This window comes from Phacochoerus africanus, chromosome 4, assembly GCF_016906955.1.
Source record: "Phacochoerus africanus isolate WHEZ1 chromosome 4, ROS_Pafr_v1, whole genome shotgun sequence".
Classification (NCBI taxonomy): domain Eukaryota; kingdom Metazoa; phylum Chordata; class Mammalia; order Artiodactyla; family Suidae; genus Phacochoerus; species Phacochoerus africanus.
In genome coordinates this window covers 142,343,541-142,361,957 of record NC_062547.1, presented here as the reverse complement: position 1 = coordinate 142,361,957, position 18,417 = coordinate 142,343,541, and the positions used below count along the sequence as shown (strand labels likewise).

Here is an 18,417-nt window from a genome sequence, read left to right as displayed (position 1 = left end):
CTGAGCCACATCTCTGGGACCTTTTTTTTAATTGGGACTGCTGCCTACAACCATGCAGGGTGTCACGTACTGTCTGATATTCTCCATCCTAGGTGCTATTGCACACCGGGCCCATTTTCAGCCTCCTATGTGCCATGCACAAAGGTGGCTTCCTGAAAAAGCCCTTGCCCTATCCAAGTGAAAGTAACCAAAGGCGGTGGCTAAGGTGGCCATCTGACATTCCTGGAATCTAGTAAGCCCACAGGTCAGGACAGGCAGCTATGGATCCAAGCCAGAAAGAAGGGGTGACCCTTGGCGAGTACCAAACCAAATTGTTGGCAATAAGCAGAGAGGGAAAAAAGGATGGGGATGGGCGATTTGGAGGCCAGGGAGCCCCCCCTGGGCCTTGGCGAACTCATCAGTGGTTGAGTGGCACTGAACCCTTCTGGTCTAAGACAGGGATTCCCCAGGTACTTCCCCTTCAGCCAGGTAAGCAGTGATAGCTGCTTGGAATTACCGAAGATCCCAGGAGGGCATTACCTTGTAAAAGGTTTTTGTTCCTATGAGTGTTTCGCATCAGGTGCCTTCACCTAGAGCCCATCCTATACAACCTTGGGATCAGACTGGCAGCCCACTTGGCTGATCCTAATTCCCAGGGAAACTCTGCCCTAAGACGAGGTCCCCAGATGGGCCCAGATGAGTCTGACATTTAAGACCAATCGTCCTTAGCTTCCTCTGTCCACCCCTTGCCTATAAGTGAGGGTCAGTCTTCCTTCACCATGGGGTACCCTGGCTAGTATACATACTGCTTAGGAATCTAGAACCACAGTTCAGGAAAGGACTGAACCAACTTCCTCCACTTGATTTCTATACAATCGGTGGAATTAGTAGCCCTCATGGTGCATCTGGGCCCTCAACAAAGAGAAGATAAGACAACAGGTTAACCAATTTTAATGGAACCAAAAGATTACACAATGAAATTTTATATACACTCACACACACACACACACACAAAAATCTTTCAACTGTTTTTTGGAATTGTAGAAAGCAAGCAGTGGGGAAAAAATCCTTGGGGAGATTATTCTTGGAGTTGGAACCAGAGATTAGTATTTTGGTCTTTTCACTTCAACCCTGCAGTAGGAGAAATAAGCATAAGATCAATACACTAGGCAATTACCACTAGTCCCACCAAGAGGAAGAATAATGCTGCTCACCCATCGGCTTCCATCTTCTTCCTCTTCTCAATGATCTGCAAAAAGTACAGTTGGAGTCAATAGTTATGCTGCCAGCTAAGCTCGCCTGAGACCCAAGGTGAGCTACTTCCATGGCTCTCCAGCCCCTGACTGTTCCTGAATCTGTGGGCCAGGGTCTCCTCCCAGCTGAAGCCCTCCCACCCAGAACCAGTCCCACTAACCGCACTAATCTTTTTCCACTGGCGATCAAGCTCTGCTTTGTCATTAGTTTCTTTGAAGCGCCTGGTTTTCCGCCCTTCAGACATCTTGATGCCATACTGGAATGCAGCCCTGAGGGGAAAAGCCAGCAGTTGAAGGAAGAAGGCATCGGAGGTTGCATAGCAACAGCAAGGTGTTCCCAGAGGACCCCACGCAGAGAGAACCTATGTGGCGATGTTTTAGCCAGACCACCCCTCTAACCTGCTATGGGTTGGTCCACCCCACCGCCATCCCCCTCCTCACTCCTGGCTGTATTTAGCACCAAGACTCACTTGGGCAAAGCTTCCTTGTTGTTCATATATTCGCTGTATTCCTCCTGGGTATCAAAGTCCCAGCGGCCTAAAGGGCCCTTCTTGTTACCCTGTTTCAGGACAGGATGGGGGGCAAGGAAGGAAGCGATGTCAGTGGAAAAGAAATGTCAGCCCTCTGATTAAAGCCAGGCTCTCCCAGAATCGCAGGTTTTATCATTCACAAATCCCACCCTAAGTGACAGTGTTTACCACAGGTACTTACTATGGCCCCGCATTATTCTGAACATGAAACAAGTATCTTACTTAATTCCCTCAAAAGATCTATTAAGAGAGAACTATATATGGATGTGTATTTGGTATCTTCTGTTTCAGCTTTTTTTTTTTTTTTGTCTTTTTATAAGGCCAAAACCATGGCATATGGGGGTTCCCAGGCTAAGGGTCTAATCGGAGCTACAGCCGCCAGCCTACACCACAGCCACAGCAACACAGGATCCAAGCCGTGTCTTCAACCTACACCACAGCTCACAGCAATGCTGGATCCTTAACCTGCTGAGCAAGGCCAGGGATTGAACCTGCAACCTCATGGTTCCTAGTCGGATTCTTCAACCACTGTGCCACGATGGGAACTCCTGTTTTAGCTTCTTGAATCATCTTCGTCTTAAAAGGAAGTTTTGTCTTTTTTGAAAGTTTAGCGCTCTACACTAATCATTTTATTAATTTTGTTCTATTCATAAAACAAACTGTTTAATAATCTTTTTAAAAAAGAGGCAAGGCAGTTCCTGTCGTGGCTCAGCAGAAACGAATCTGACTAGTAACCATGAGGATGCAGGTTCAATCCCTGGCCTCGCTCAGTGGGTTAAGGATCCAGCATTGCTGTGAGCTGTGGAGTAGGTTGCAGACACAGCTCGGATCCCAAGCTGCTGTGGCTGTGGTACAGGCCAGCAGCTATAGCTCTGATTCAACCCTTAGCCTGGGAACCTCCATATGTTGTGGATATAGACCTAAAAAAAAAAAAAAAGAGAGAGAGAGAGAGACAAGAACTATAGTTCTCTCCATTTTCCTAAGGAAGAAACTGAGGAATAAACAGTAAAGTAAGTTGGCAAGGTCACAAAACTAGTACCTGGCAGAACCAGAGTTAAGCAAGGCTCCAAGACAGAATTAAGCCAAGCTCTTAAGTATTGCAGTACAGAGAGAACAAGGAAAAAACAGATGACATTTCCTCACCATTAATGGTGTTACTGTTTGTTGGTGTTTTTGTTTGTTTTTGTTTGAGACTTCAAGAAAAATGTAAATCCTGGCTAAAAACTGAAATTCCTTCTGCTCTGGCTACATCTGCACTAAGGCTGGCTTACTGCCTCAAATGGAAATCAAAGCCTGGAACTTTTTTTTTTTTGGCCACATCCATGGCATTCAAAAGTTCCAAGGTCAGGGATCGAACCGGTGCTACAGCAGTGACAATGCCAGATCCTTAACTCCCTGAGTAACAAGGGAACTCCAAAGCCTGGCACTTTATTGGCCCTATCTCCTTTGACGTTGTACAGCTGCTTCAGAACAGTTAAGGTGCAAAAACAAACAAAAAGGAGTTCCCATTGTGGCTCAGTGGTTAACAAATCTGACTAGGAACCATGAGGTTGTGGGTTCGATCCCTGGCCTTGCTCAGTGGATTAGGGATCCAGCATTGCCGTGAGCTGTGGTGTAGCTCGCAGATGCAGCTTGGATCTGGTGTTGCTGTGGCCCTGGCGTAGATCAGTGGCTGTGGCTCTGATTAGACCCCCTAGCCTAGGAACCTCCATGTGCCGAGGGTGTGGCCCTAGAAAAGACAAAAAAAAAACCAAACAGTTAAGCTGCCCAAGACCCCACAATGCTGCTGCTCCCACTGCTGCAGCTGAAGGAAGGTGAGACCTAGGAACTGAAACATAGGGAAGCGGATATGTGCTCAAGAATAACTGCCCCCACCCATCCTTCCAGCTACACACCTGGTCCATTTTGCTATAATCCACCTCCTCGTCACTGTCCACAGCCATGTCATCCATCCTAAAGAGAAACAACAGTTAAACAAACGGTGCAGACCCGGCCGCTTAGGCTTTCTCCAGAAATCTACCCACTAAGAGGCTATGTGCCTAGAAAGAACCATCCCTCTTAGACCTCGCACTCAGAGCCTACCATAATACTTTACCCAGGAGAAGTACCCCTGGGTCCCAGCCAAGCAAATTTCCACCCCACTTCCCCTCCCCCGACTCATTCAGCAATCACCCCCGGCTCCCCTCTTCAAGAGCCCCCACATACGTGGCTGGGTAGCACTCGGCGTAGCTGTTGGACATGCCAAAGAAATCTCCCAGCTGCTTCTTGTCTTCTGGCTTCTTCAGCATATGCTATGTTAAAGAAAATAATTCTACAATAGCAGAAATACTTCAAACAGGGAAGGGCCAAGGGCTAGAAGCCCCAACATGAAAACTTTAAGGAGAGGGCTGTGAACTTGAATGGACCCTCTGAGAAAAGGGCAAGGCATGACTTCACCTTATCAAAATTCAGCACCAAAGTGACCTCCCTCACAAAAGGGAGGCAGGTGGAGTTGGAATGAAGGGAGAACAGTTGTCTAGAACTCAGGAACATGTTTAAATAAAGGATATGATTCAGTGCCTTCCCAGCTGGCAGATCCAGCAAACTTCTCATTGATCGATTTGATCAATTCCTTGGCAGATCCAGGTCCTGAGGGAAAGAGAACTCTGTTCAGACTTTGAAATGAGGAATGTACAACCTCGTCCCCACAACACCTTTCCCACCTATGACTTGCATAAGAACATTCTGTAAGCAACAGAACCCTCTTAGCTAAGAAATTTTTTTTTTAATTTTTTTATTGTCTTTTTTTTTTTTTTTGCTATCTCTTGGGCCGCTCTCGCGGCATATGGAGGTTCCCAGGCTAGGGGTTGAATCGGAGCTGTAGCCCCCGGCCTACGCCAGAGCCACAGCAACGCAGGATCCCAGTCGCATCTGCAACCTACACCACAGCTCACGGCAACGCCAGATCCTTAACCCACTGAGCAAGGGCAGGGACTGAACCCGCAACCTCATGGTTCCTAGTCGGATTCGTTAACCACTGTGCCACGACAGGAACTCCGTTAGCTAAGAAATTTTTAATATAATTCCAACTCACAGTGAGCTACGCTGCTTAAGATGCAGTAGTGTTTCCAGAATATTGTCTGTTCAACCTGCCTCAGGTCCTCAGAGCCTCCCAGCTGGGAGAATTACATCTAACAGACCAAATATGCCCTGCCATTGCCCAAGAAGACAGAAAGCCCTCCAGACTCATCTTCTGTCTACTCTATAAAGCAAGACAGGAGTCTTTCAAGAACCTAGAACTAGGAAGTACCCCCGTCCGACCCACCCTTGGCAGCTCTGAACTCTGGGTCAGACTCTCGGCCCAGAGGAAAGCAGGTTTGCCGCAGCCAATACGAGATACCATGGGTACCACTCACCTTTGTCAACATCTATAGGCTGGAAAGAAAACAGAAACTGAAGTGAGTGCCACCATGAGAGATGCCCACTCATCCCTCCCCCAAATCTTTTTTTCCTTTTCTTTTTATGGCCGCAACTGCAGTATACAGTTCCCCGCTAGGGGTCGAGTCAGAGCTGCAGCTGGAGCCGATGCCACAGCTACAGCGATGTGGGATCTGAGCCACATCTGCAACCTATGGAGCAGCTTGCTGCAAAGCCAGATCCTTAACCCACTGAGTGAGGCCAGAGATTGAACCCACACCCTCACAGACACTCTGCTGGGTTCTTAACCCGCGGAGCCACAGTGGGAACTCCTCTTCCCCAAGTCTGAATCAACTTCCCGCCCCACCATTGTGTCCCCATTTCCAGGATGGCTCCTACCCTAGATGACACAGTGGCTGTTATGGAGCCAGGAGGCACCTGTATAACAGAGGGGTCCTGTACCTGGCTGGGCGGGCACAGAGATGGGCAGGTCCTCCCCCTGGCACCCGGGGTCACACCTCACCTCATCATCCACTTTCGGCTTCTCAAAGTAGCTGTGCCTCTTCTTCTCTTCTTCTCTCTCTCGGTCCCGCTCCCGCTCCCGCTCGCGCTCCCTGTCACGGTCTCTGTCTCTTTCGCGATCACGCTCCCGTTCCCGGTATCTCTCCCGCTCCTTGTCCCGAGGCGTCTTGGTTGTAGAGGGCACATAATCCCCAATGTCTTCAAATATACTAGGAAAAGAGAGATCCCCAGCTGACAAAGCACACGCGGGCTTCCACTTCGCCCAGCCATCTCTCCAGACTCACACCAATGCCTCCCCAGGTGCCAAAGACAAGAAACCCAGAGGCCCTTCCTCCCTCAATCCAGGGGCTGGGGCTAGGATACCTACTTCATGTCAGCCTCAGGGGGTTTCTTCTCTTCCATTTTCCCTGTAACATAGAGAGCGAAGTGGGGAAAATGCTCAGCCCCACCATGCTCTCCGTGACCCTTTAAACATCTTCTGTTTGGAAGATGGGACCCCAAGAGCCGCCCATGCTGCCTGGTCTCATGCCTCTAAGCTGACCAAGGCTTCCTGGATGGGTGAGGCGAGTACAGCCTGGATGTAACCCTCTCCTTGCCAAAGTTCCACTGCTCCCATTTTTCGCTGATTCCCAGGAACCTCCCAATGATCTGAAGACAAAAAGCTCCGAGGGACCGTGGTTCCATCCTCAAATGTTCCACCTGGGGTGAGGCCTCTCTCCCTAACCCCCCAGGTTACCTTTATCTTTCTTTTTGAGCTTCTTGTTGCGGGTGCCCTGCCTCAGGTAGGAGAGGATCTGGGTGAGCTTGCTGATGACAATGTCATTTGTGGTCAGTGTGGTCTGGGCCTGAAAATCCCAAGAAGAGAGAATGTTATCCCAGTGAGCAGAAATTCCTTCACCTATTTAGTCATTTATTTAACAAACTGAAGGATGAATTAGAATTAACTAGGTGAAGACAGGGAAAGGAGGTCTTACAGAAGGACACTCCAGACAGATGAAATAGCACACGAAGCCCTGGGTCAAAAGTGAATCTAGTACGTGCAAGAATGCCAGAGTGGGAGTTCCCCTTGTGGTGCAGTAGTTAACGAATCTGACTAGGAACCAGGAGGTTGCAGGTTCGATCCCTGGCCTCATTCAGTGGGTTAAGGATCCGGGATTGCCGTGAGCTGTGGTGTAGGTCGCAGACACGACTTGGATCTGGCGTTGCTGTGGCTCTGGCATAGGCTGGTGGCTGCAGCTCCGATTAGACCCCTGGCCTGGGAACCTCCATATGCTGTGGTTGCAGCCCTAGAAAAGACCAAAAAAAAGAAAGAAAGAATGCCAGGATGGAGTTCCTGCTGTGGTGCAGGAGATTAAAGATCTGGCATTGCCACAGCTGTGGCAAAGACTGCAACTGCAACTGCAAAAAAAAAAAAAGACTGCAACTGCAGCTCAGATTCAATCTCTGGCCTGGAAATTCCATATACCATAGTGTGGCCAAAAAAAAAAAAAAAAAAAAGAGGGAGAGAGAAATAGAGAAAGCTAGCATGACTGGAGAACAAACAGGGAAGCATCATGGTAAAAAGAGGCTGCAATGAAAGTGTCTAAACTATGATGAGACCAAAATGCATGTTGTGTAAAAATCACAATGGAAGGAGGGATGGAAAGACGGAGGGAATAGAAATGGCTAAAGAGTACAGGGTTTCTTTTGGGGGTGATGAAAATGTTTTAAATTCATTCAGATGACAGCTGGATTCAGCATTGTCACTACTTTGACTAGAGTTTGATCCCTGGCCATGGAACTTCCAAATGCTGTGGGCATGGCCAAAGAAATATATATTAACAATAATAAAAACAGACTATTGGAAGAGAACCAGAGTGGAATTGGGGAAACCAATTAGGAGCCTCTTTTCATAGTTGCAGCAAGAGATAATGGCTTAGAGTGGAATGTCATTGGAGGAGACAGAGAGACGTGAATGGATTCAGCTGGGATTAGGAGGTTTCAGGTGGGCAGGACTTGGTGATGGGTCATGGTAAATGTGGTAAATGAGGCCGGGGCAGAATCCAGGCTGATCCCCAGGTCTGAGGCTCACATGGTAGGCTCTCAGCTCTCGGCACACTCACCTCCATGGTAGGGCAATCAGCTTTGCTGCGGATAAGAGTCGTGGGGATGTCTGTGTCGGCGTACTCATCGTCCAGATCCACCACGTAGGCCATGCGGCCCGGAAGGAAGAGCTCGTTCCGCTCATACGCTTTGCTCTTGAAGAGCATACGGTAAACATTCCGGCCTGCGAAGAGAACGCACAGCATGGCGCCAGTGAGAACCTTCTGCGATGACAGCGGCCGTCTACTAGGTGGCTACTCTGGGCCGGCCCCCATGCCAAGTGCTGTGCGTGGTTCCCGTCACTCAGTCTTCACAACAGCCCAGTGAGGTGATCGTTACCTTCTTTTAGCTGAAAACAACACCCAGGCTTCGCATTAAGTGACTGACCGCCACTAAGTCATTTAACTACCGCAAGTCCTATAGCCACCCAGCATCAGAACAAAGAACGGGGACCCCCGGCATTTAACTCCAAAGCCCAAGCTCTCACCCACCCTTCCTACGCTGCCTTCCCAAGGGCACTAGGTGGAGGAGAATCAAGGTTAAGGTAACACTGATGATGAGGGGAAAACAGCTCTACTACATGCTCAGTGTGACAGGCACGTTGCATATTATTTCTCTTCATCCTAATACTCCCACGGGGTAAATGTCAACCCCATTCTGATAAGTGGACACACAAGAGCTGAGAAGTTGAGGTGGTTGCACCCAAAATCACATGCTTAGTGTGATCTCATCACAGGATTTAAATACAGCTTTCTGACTCTGGGTTTTTTTTTTTTTTTTTTTGGTCTTTTTCGGGCCGCACCCCATGGCATATGGAGGTTCCCAGGATAGGGGTCTAAATGGAGCTACAGCTGCCAGGCTACATCACAGCCACAGCAACACCAGATCCGAGCCGCGTCTGCAACCCACACCACAGTTCACGGCAACGCCGGATCGTTAACCCACTGAGCAAGGGCAGGGACCGAACCCACAACCTCATGGTTCCTAGTTGGATTTGTTTCCGCTATGCCACGACAGGAACTCCATGGGCAATTTTTTAGTCACCACCGCGCTACCTCCCTTAAAGGATAAGCCCTAATCTGAAAGAGCTTCCAACCTAACAGAGGAGACATTCAGAATATATACGAAATACCTAAGCCCCTTTCTGAGTTCTGCTAGAGTATTTTGTGAGAACTAAATGGTTGAAGGGCAAAAAAGAGATAAAAGTAGGTTGAGGGAAAAGGGAAGCATGGCCTTCCCAGAGCACTAAATTTCACACAATTCATCAGGAATGCACAGCCACTAGTGTGGAAACTCTATACTCACCCAAACGTGTTTTAAATTCAATTTTATTTTCAGGATCTTCATCTTTCCTAAAAAGACAAAAAGAACATGTTTCTGCTGAATACGTTCCTGCTTTTTTTAAACTTTACGCTCTCCCTGTTGACTTACTTGGTTTCTTTCTGGGGCTTTTCCATCAGTTCTTCCTCTTCTTTTTCTTTGCTGGCAATTTCAGCTCGTACCTAACAGGAAAGCAGTTAAGGTTTAGACATCTATCCACTTTACGGAGCTTTACTAAACACCATCATGCCACACTGCGCCGGGAACCAAGAACTCCATACGAAGCAGGACGATGCGGTTCTTGCCCAAATGGAGCTTACAGCAAGAGAGACAGACAGAGGACACAATTAAGTGACAAAGTGTGGTAACTGCTGTAAGCGGAAAAGCAGAGCAGCAAGGGGGAGGGAAGGAGTGGGAGGGCCTTAGCCATACCTGGGTGACCAGGGAAGCCTCCCCCAGGAAGAGAAAACCGAGGCTGAGACGTGAAGGATGACGAGCGATTCGTCCACACAGGGGCTACTGCTCATCCTTCCCGATGAGATGAACCAACAGTGGTCTGGCTCCTCACCCCGAAAGGCCCACCCGAGCGCACTCGGCACCCCAGGAGGCCCGAACGAGGCTCACCTTTTGAAGCAGAGCGAAGTCCAAGCCTTTCACCAAATGGGTGTGTTCCATGTCACCACCCAAGAATTTGGACTCCTGGATCAACTGTCTTCTCTTCTCCGCGGCGGATTTGTCCCTGCAAAACGGAAGAGAACCGTCCTCGCGGGGGCCGAGCGCGTCTGGCAATGGCTTGGCCCAGGAAGCGGCTCTCCCGAGCGGAGGAAACGCGGGAGGAGGAACTCCCCGCCCCGCTGGGCCCCCGGGCACTCACGCCTCGGCAGTGGGGCCCACTGCCCTGTAGTTGGCCGTGGTGCTGATGAGCTCGGTTTCCTCATAGTCCTTGTTCACGCCGTCCCGCCGTTCCTTGGCTCGGTCCCGGTACTTCTCTGCCAGTTCTCTCTCTCTCTCTATTTCTTGTTGGCGAAGCTTGGCGTAGTAACTGTGAGCAGGGAAAGGCAACGCGGGAGGCTCACCGGCTGCTACGCCTGGGTCAGCAGGTCTGTCCCCGGCTGCTTCCCCATCCCTTCCTCCAAATTACTCTCGCAAGACACGTTCCCGTAGAACCGCTGGTCACAAAAGCACCACCACAGCCCCTTCCAGCTCAGATACACTGTTCTAATGCCACCTCAGGACACGCCACGCGTCCCTTCAGAATCCTTTAATGTCACCCAGCTCCACGTCACGGAGTCTCTGCAGGTATGAGACCTGCCCATATGGCACCCAGAAAGGCATCTGGATTCTCACCACCTAAATTTCACCTGAAAATACATCATCCCTTGCCAGTCCTCCTCATGAAGAGAGGAAAAAGCAAAGAACCAGGTCCAAGAAGCTTAGCATCAGATAAATGACAGCAATGACAGTGACGAGGACGGCAGCCAAGACTTACTGGGTGGTTACCACGTGCCAGGCACATGCTTACAGGGACTGTCACGGCTGATCCTCAGGACGACCAGATAAAAGTTACTATCACTATTGAGAGGCTACCCAAGCGAATACTGAGGGTTAGACAGGTGAGGCAGGATGTCCAAGGTTTTCCAGCTAGAAAGCGGCACAGACGAGATTGAAACACCACGAGCTGACTCCAAAGCCCATAAACCGCCACTCTAAATATCATTCCTCTCCGCTATGAATGCAGAGGACCTCAGGACATGAAAACTTCAGTCTCCAGCCTCCTAACGAGCCCCTTCTCCTGTCCCCCAGACTCTCCACCATCAAACCTAACAACACTCCTCCATCCCTCCTTCACCTTTTCTTTTTTCTCCTCCGTGCAGCTGGATCTTCATCTTCATTGTACTCCCGTGGCATCCTAGAGAAGAAAGAAATTCACTGAGAGCCAAAATAGTGCCACGGCCCCAGAAACCCCAAGAAATGGCCCTGAAGACTGCAGAAAGGCTTAGAATACTGACAAAAGCACCAGCTGATCACTTTCAGGGAGGGAGCGATCCATGTCACTATCTGTAGGTGAGTGGTTCTCAAGCTTTAGGAAGCATCACAACCACCTGCAGGCCTAGTAAAAGTACATCTCCCCACCTCCCCAAAATCTCTCTCCAAACATCTGTACTTCCAACTCTAGTACAAATGGTCCATGGAACATACTTTGCGGAGAAGTGAGATCCCTATAGCATCCCAGCCTTTCCTGGAGCTTTACTCTCCAAAGGGAGAGACGTGAAACCATGGACTTCAAAGAAGAAGTAGCTTTCCAGTACCAAAGACATCAAGCTGCATGCATTTTCTGCAGGAAGGAGATGAAAGACAGATTAGATCACCCCAGAACTTACTCATGGTGACGTGACTTAGAGGGCGGTGCAGAGGTAGGGGCAGCCCTTGGGGTCATGAGAAGTTTTCTGAAGTCTTCATTAGTGAGTTTTGATCTAGAAGGCAAAGGTTTAAAAAATTACTACCCAATAAGAATTGAAAAGGGAGTATAAAAAATATGGTTCACTTTACCAGAACTCAGGGAAATACAAATTAAAACAAAGGCATGGCGCTTTTAATGCATCACAGTTTTAACAATTAAAACGTTTGATAAATTGGAGTTCCCATTGTGGCACAACTGGATAGGTGGTGTCTCTGGGGGGTTGTTAGGCAGGTTCAAAACCTGGCCCACCACAGTGGGTTAAGGATCCAGTGTTGCTGTAGGTCACAGCTGTGGCTTGAATCTGATCCCTGACCAGGGAACTCCATATGCCACAGTGTGGCTGAAAAAAAAGTTTGATAAATCAAGAATGAGGAGTTCCCGTCGTGGCGCAGTGGTTAACGAATCCGACTAGGAACCATGAGGTTGCGGGTTCGGTCCCTGCCCTTGCTCAGTGAGTTCACGATTCAGCGTTGCCGTGAGCCGTGGTGTAGGTTGCAGATACGACTGGGATCCTGCGTTGCTGTGGCTCTGGCGTAGGCCGGGGGCTACAGCTCCGATTCGACCCCTAGCCTGGGAACCTCCATATGCCACAGGAGCAGCCCAAAGAAATAGCAAAAAGACAAAAGAAAAAAAAAGAACGAGTGAGAATTTGGGTAGTGGATACTCTCATATATTGCTGATGGGAATATAAATCAGTATTGAAAATTTGGAGGGCAATTTAGCAGTATCTATCTTAAAATTTAACTGTGTAATATCCTGTGACCAGAAAATCCATACATCTATATTTAACCTGGCCAATTACTGTCATGTGTGTATAAGAAGGCCTGCGAAAAAAGTTCCAGGAGTTCCTGTTGTGGCTCAGTGGTTAACGAATCCGACTAGGAACCATGAGATTGTGGGTTCGATCCCTGGCCTTGCTCAGTGAGTTAAGGATCCAGCATTGCCATGAGCTGTGGTGCAGGTCGCAGACACGGCTCGGATCTGGCATTGCTGTGGCTCTGGTGTAGGTCTGGGGTTACAGCTCTGATTAGACCCCTAGCCTGGGAACCTCCATATGCCAAAAAAGAAAAGACCAAAAAGAAAAAAGAAAAAAAAAGTTCCATCATGGAGTTCCCTGGTGGCTCAGTGGGTTATGGGTATAGCATTGTCACTAGACAATGACACTAGCTGTGGCTCAGATTCCAGGAACTTCCATATGCCAAGGGAGTGGCCGAAATTAAAAAAAAAAAAAAAGGCTCAATAGCAGTTTTGAAAAATAATAAAAACTTGGAAACAACGTACACCCCAAACATCCATTAACTGGAGACTAAATAAACTATTAGTGTTTCACAAACGTGGGAAGACGGCATGGATGGTCTAAGGGGTAATCTTAACTGTACAGTGATGAGGTCTCATTCCTTGACCAAACTATAGTTAAGGTTCCTCTGAGCCCTCTTCTGATGAGGTCTCTTCCTTGGCCTGTTTTAGCAAAGAATCCTGCTAGGTTTCCACAAGGAGGACTTTAATTCAAAAGCACTGTAATAAGACTACTGCAAAAGGGGAGGGGTCCTGCTGTGTAGTGCTGGGAACTATGTCTACTCACTTATGAGGGAGCAGGATAATGTGAGAAAGAATGTATACATGTATGTGTGACTGGGTCCCCTTGCTGCACAGTAGAAAACTGAAAAAACACTGTAAACCAGCTATAGTGGAAAAAAATAAAAATCATTATAAATTAAAAAAAAAAAAATACCCAAAAGGGGAGAGGGACTGAAACTCAACTCTGCCCAAGGAACTATATCCAGTCTCCTGGGATAGACCGTGGCGGAAAATAATATTAAAAAGAATGTATATGTATGTGACTTAGAGGACTTAGTCCTCTAAGTCACTTTGCTGTACAGCAGAAATCGGCACAACACTGGAAATCAATGATGCTTTTTTTTTAGGGCCACACCCTCGGCATATGGAGGTTCCCAGGCGAGGGGTCAAATCAGAGCTGTAGCCGCTGGCCCACACCACAGCCACAGCAACATGGGATCCAAGCCGCAACCCACCCACACCACAGCTCACAGCAACGCCAGATCCTTAACCCACTGAACAAGGCCAGGGATCAAACCTGCATCCTCAAGGATGCAAGGATGCTAGATTCGTTAACCGTTAACCGCTGAGCCATGATGGAAACTCCAACGATACTTTAATAAAGACAGAAAGAACAATAAGGAGTTGTATTGTGGCTCAGTGGTTAACGAACCTGACTCGCATCCATGGGGACATAGGTTTGATCCCTGGTCTTGCTCACTCGGTTAAGAAGCCGGTGTTGCCATGAGCTGTGGTGTAGGTCGAAGATGCGGCTGGGATCCCGAGTTGCTGTGGCTCTGGCACAGGCCAGCGGCTACAACTCTGACTCAACCCCTAGCCTAGGAGCCTCCATATGTGGCCCTAAAATGACACACACACAAAAAAATGCCAGCGTTCGTTCGGTTCGGCGATGAAAAGAAAGAAAAGGAAAGGAGGGAGGGAGGAAGGAGGGAAGGGAGGGAGAAAGAAAGGCAGAAAGAAAAAAATTAATTCAACTCTGACTACATAGGGACAATTGGGAATGTATAGAAAATTACTTGATTAGACATCTAAGAGAGGGGTGGAAGAAGAATTTGATTAGATAACAAGGAAAGATGAATGATTGGATTTCCTTGATTGATGGATGGAATTGTCCATAACCAGGCAGGATCCTTTGCTAAAACTAGGTTCAGAAGGCCAGGTCAAAAAGAGAAGCCTTCTAACACAACATTTTATTTATTTTTCTTTTTTTGGTCTTTTTGTCTTTTTAGGGCCGCACCCACGGCATATGGAGGTTCCCAGGCTAGGAGTCTAATCGGAGCTGTAGCTGCCAGCCTACACCAGAACCACAACAACGCCAGATCTGAGCCGTGTCTTCTACCTACACCACAGCTCATGGAAATGCATGATCCTTAACCCACTGAGCAACGCCAGGGATTGAACCTGCAACCTCATGGTTCCTAGTAAAATTTGTTTATGCTGCGCCATGACAGGAACTCCCACAACATTTTAAATCAACTATATTTCAATAAAAATTTTTTTTGAAATTAGAAGCTTTGGAGAGTTTGGTGAGGAGGGAATCCTTGTCACTGCAATGAAAATAACCACCACGATAATGAGAAGGGAAAAAAAAATCAGGTGGCAAAATGATATCTATACAATATAACACTGCTTAATTTTATTTATTTATTTGTCTTTTTGCTATTTCTTGGGCCGCTCCCGCGGCATATGGAGGTTCCCAGGCTAGGGGTCTAATCGGAGCTGTAACCACCGGCCTACGCCAGAGCCACAGCAACACGGGATCCAAGCCGTGTCTGCAACCTACACCACAGCTCACGGCAACGCTGGATCATTAACCCACTGAGCAAGGGCAGAGACCGAACCCGCAACCTCATGGTTCCTAGTCGGATTCGTTAACCACTGCGCCACGACGGGAACTCCACACTGCTTAATTTTAATATTTTAACTCACAAAGCAATGTGTTTTACTCAGATATGAATGCATGTATATAAATACATTTTAAAAGAGTAAGAAGGAAAGATACATGTAAAAAAGGTAATGGCGGTTACCTCTAAGAAAGGCACTGGGATTGGGGATGTCAAGGACATTACCCTTACTCTGATGTTTTAATTTTCTAGAAGAATTAATTCCTATATAATGTATAATTAAACATCAATTTTGAAAACTATCACTCTCTGGAGTTCTTCTGTGGCACAGTGGGTTAAAGATCTGATGTTATCACTGCAACCAGCTTGCGTCACTACTGTGGCACAGGCTCGATCCCTGGCCTGGGAACTTCCACATGCTGTGGGTGTGGCCAAAACCAATTTGACCCCTAGGCTGGGAACCTCCATATGCTGCAGATGCAGCCCTAAGGCCCTAAAAAGACACATACACACATAAAAGAAACTAGCACTCTCCCTGCCATAATTTCCCCTCTAGTAGACTTAGGCAAGTGGTTGGCCTAATCCAGTTACAGTTTACGGAGATAAAGGGGCAAGTGATACAATTTTTTGACCATCCTTGCTGACAAAAGATTCAGAGTTCTTTCATTATCACCACCACCACTTTACTCATTAACTGGCTCATTCCCATGGTTCCACATCAAAATACTCACTGGTGGAAGGAGTGAGGATCGTCCACATCATGGCCGTCTGGGGCCAACGGGTTAGAGAACGGCTCGCCTAAGAAAAATAATTGACATTAATTTAATTAATCTCCTTCGTGTCTGGTCCTGTGCAAAAGTTGGGGACCTAGATGTGAACAACACACATGTGTTTTCATGGCAAGTTGCTCACAATCTAGTGACTTATGACAACTCAATCCAGCGCTGCAGGATAAGCAGAGACTTCCTGAAGATGACATCTAAGATTACTGCCCGAAAGATAAATGACCGTAAGCGAAAATCAAGTGATGGGGAGTCGGGGTGGTTCACAGATAAAACTCATCGGTCGTAGCTTCGAGCAAGGACAAGATTTAGGAACAGAGCTGGAGCTGCCCGGCCTCGCTCGGGGCCCGGCTGCTTCGCCAAGCTCCCAGGCTCACTCCACCCTCACACACGCACACCCAGCTTAAACTCTAAGGCCAAAATAATGCTCCAAATGTCCCGAGTACCGCGGGGAAGAAAGGGCAGATGATCCGAGCCTTACTGTCTCGCTCCGGCATTTCGTCCCGTCGTTTCAACCCCAACAACAACGGAAGAGTGGACAACAACACAGGCGCGACCGGCGCTTCCCCACAATGCACCTCAGGCGTCCACCCACAGTGCCTTTCGTCCCCGAGCCAATCCGCACCAGCCGCAGGCGGAGAAATCCGAGCCAGAGGTGACCCTGCAATGCTTTCATGGCATTGGCTATGCTTGGCCCCGCCCCCTACGTCAGCCAGCCTATCGCGGGGCTGTAGCGTCCGAGGTTCCTCTGACAGGATCCCCTGGCCGGAAGGTCTCCGCGGGTTGATTGGATTCTAGGGGAGATGGCGGTAGCCGCAGCGAGTCGAGGGATCCGCGCCAAATTGGGCCTGCGGGAGATTCGCATCCACTTATGTCAGCGCTCTCCCGGCAGCCAGGGCGTCAGGTGAGCCGCAGCCTGGTGAGGCGGGCGGGCTTTGGGGCTCCGGGGTCACGACCTCGACCCCCCGGGTGTTATGGGGAGGCCTACGCCCACACCACATGGGCGGTGCTCTCTCCGGCCCCGCAGGGACTTCATCGAGAAACGCTATGTGGAGCTGAAGAAGGCGAACCCCGACCTGCCCATCCTCATCCGCGAGTGCTCTGATGTGCAGCCCAAGCTCTGGGCTCGCTACGGTGAGCGTGGGACGCCGGGGGCCTGGGAACAAGGGTTCTGGATGAGAAAGGGCTGCCCAAGGTCACGCAAAGCCTGTAGAGGGACTGGAACTCCGACTTCAGCCTTGCTGTTGACCTTGTTGCAGATAAGGAAATATACATTAGCAGAATTATAGGATGCTTCGTGTCCCAGGTAACGTCTATATGGAGGCGTGCCCTGTCCTGCATAGGGGACAAGGATCTGTCGTTTTTGTAATTCTGAACAGGCTTCAGATAGGGGAGGAGATGCCGGTCAGTTACCGATCAATGTAGGTCCTTCCAGATTATGTGTGTTCAGTGCCAGTCCAGGTGGAGTGTGTGAGAATCTCAACAGTAAAAACCCAAAATAATGACTGTGTTGAGTGCTTTTAGGTCCTATGCTGAGTGCTTTCCCGCCCAATCTTCATTAAGTAGATGATGGGTAGATTCCTTTTTCTCTTTGTAGAGATGGGAAAGCTGAATCAGCAATGTTACAGGACATACTCAAGGTTATTTAGCTAGGATGTGTAACAGGGTTGAGCTTGTTCCCCCTTCCCCACTTCTGTCATGCTTCCTTCCATGGCTGGTTCTTTGTTATAATTAGGTTACTTTCCAGGTCTGAATTTATCTATTACCTCCTCAAAAAGGCATTGCCTGGCCAGTTAGGAAACACTGCCCCTCAGCCCTTTTTATCATATTTCCCTATTTCATTGTAGCACAATCTGAAAGTCTCCCACATAGCGGGCACACCGTGTTTATATTTACTGAATAGTGGTATTTTTAACCACAGCTTTTACACCTTGTCCTAGAAGTGTCTGCGGGAAGGTGGGGAGTCACACCCAAGGCAGATGAGTTCTAATAATGGACACCTGCAGTATGCCGTGCACTAAAAATTGTTTGGAGGGAAAAGGTTCTCCTTCCAAAGCCAGTAGACTAGAGATGAACAGAAATAACTACACTAAATGGACTATAGGAGCTATTAAATGAGCACTAGTGAAAGGCAGGCCCAGGCAATGCCCTGCTCACAATGGTTAATAATGAATGCCTATTAATGTCCCTTTAAAGCTTCTGTTAAACACTTTCCTTCTCATTATAACCGCCTGGAACCAGCCAGAATTCTCTTTGTACCTGGACTTTCTAGATGTTGTTGAGACCCACTAAAATCCTAAGCATGCCAAATACACCTTATCTCTATTTATCTCGTTTCTACACTTCCTAACAAGACTGTAAGTTGAAGACACAGACCTTTTAAGCTACTTTGGTAGCCCCTACAATGCAGAGTGGATACTTAATCGCCTCCCTCTTTCCTTAGCATTTGGCCAAGAGAAGAATGTCTCTTTGAACAACTTCAGTGCTGATCAGGTAACCAGAACCCTGGAGAATGTGCTAAGTGGCAAAGCCTGAAGCCTCCACTGAGGATTAAGAGCAAAAGCCCCAGCGCCAGGACTCTGCTGGACTGAGCACAATGTGGAGAAACGTGTTCTGTTCTTTATAAAGCTTGTGCTGAAAGTGCCGCCTCCGGATGTTTTGTTCTTTGTT

The 18,417-nt window shown here is 48.3% G+C and overlaps 2 protein-coding genes across 2 annotated transcripts; one reads left to right on the top strand and one right to left on the bottom strand.

Annotated features, from left to right (window-relative positions):
- Positions 1–914: 914 nt before the first annotated feature.
- On the bottom strand, positions 915–16,348 carry IK (IK cytokine). The gene is made up of 20 exons (XM_047778828.1): positions 16,229–16,348; positions 15,697–15,763; positions 11,464–11,556; positions 10,932–10,991; positions 9,957–10,124; positions 9,707–9,821; positions 9,194–9,264; positions 9,068–9,114; positions 7,783–7,946; positions 6,417–6,525; positions 6,048–6,087; positions 5,682–5,889; positions 5,158–5,176; positions 4,312–4,390; positions 3,968–4,048; positions 3,658–3,715; positions 1,703–1,791; positions 1,394–1,502; positions 1,194–1,228; positions 915–1,110 (listed from the first exon to the last, which is right to left on the bottom strand). Exons 1-20 carry the CDS (start codon positions 16,242–16,244, stop codon positions 1,083–1,085), a joined length of 1,656 nt encoding a protein of 551 aa, XP_047634784.1. The 5' UTR covers positions 16,245–16,348; the 3' UTR covers positions 915–1,082.
- Positions 16,349–16,475: 127 nt separating this feature from the next.
- NDUFA2 (NADH:ubiquinone oxidoreductase subunit A2) lies at positions 16,476–18,387 on the top strand. The gene is made up of 3 exons (XM_047778843.1): positions 16,476–16,651; positions 16,775–16,881; positions 18,191–18,387. Exons 1-3 carry the CDS (start codon positions 16,551–16,553, stop codon positions 18,280–18,282), a joined length of 300 nt encoding a protein of 99 aa, XP_047634799.1. The 5' UTR covers positions 16,476–16,550; the 3' UTR covers positions 18,283–18,387.
- Positions 18,388–18,417: the final 30 nt, after the last annotated feature.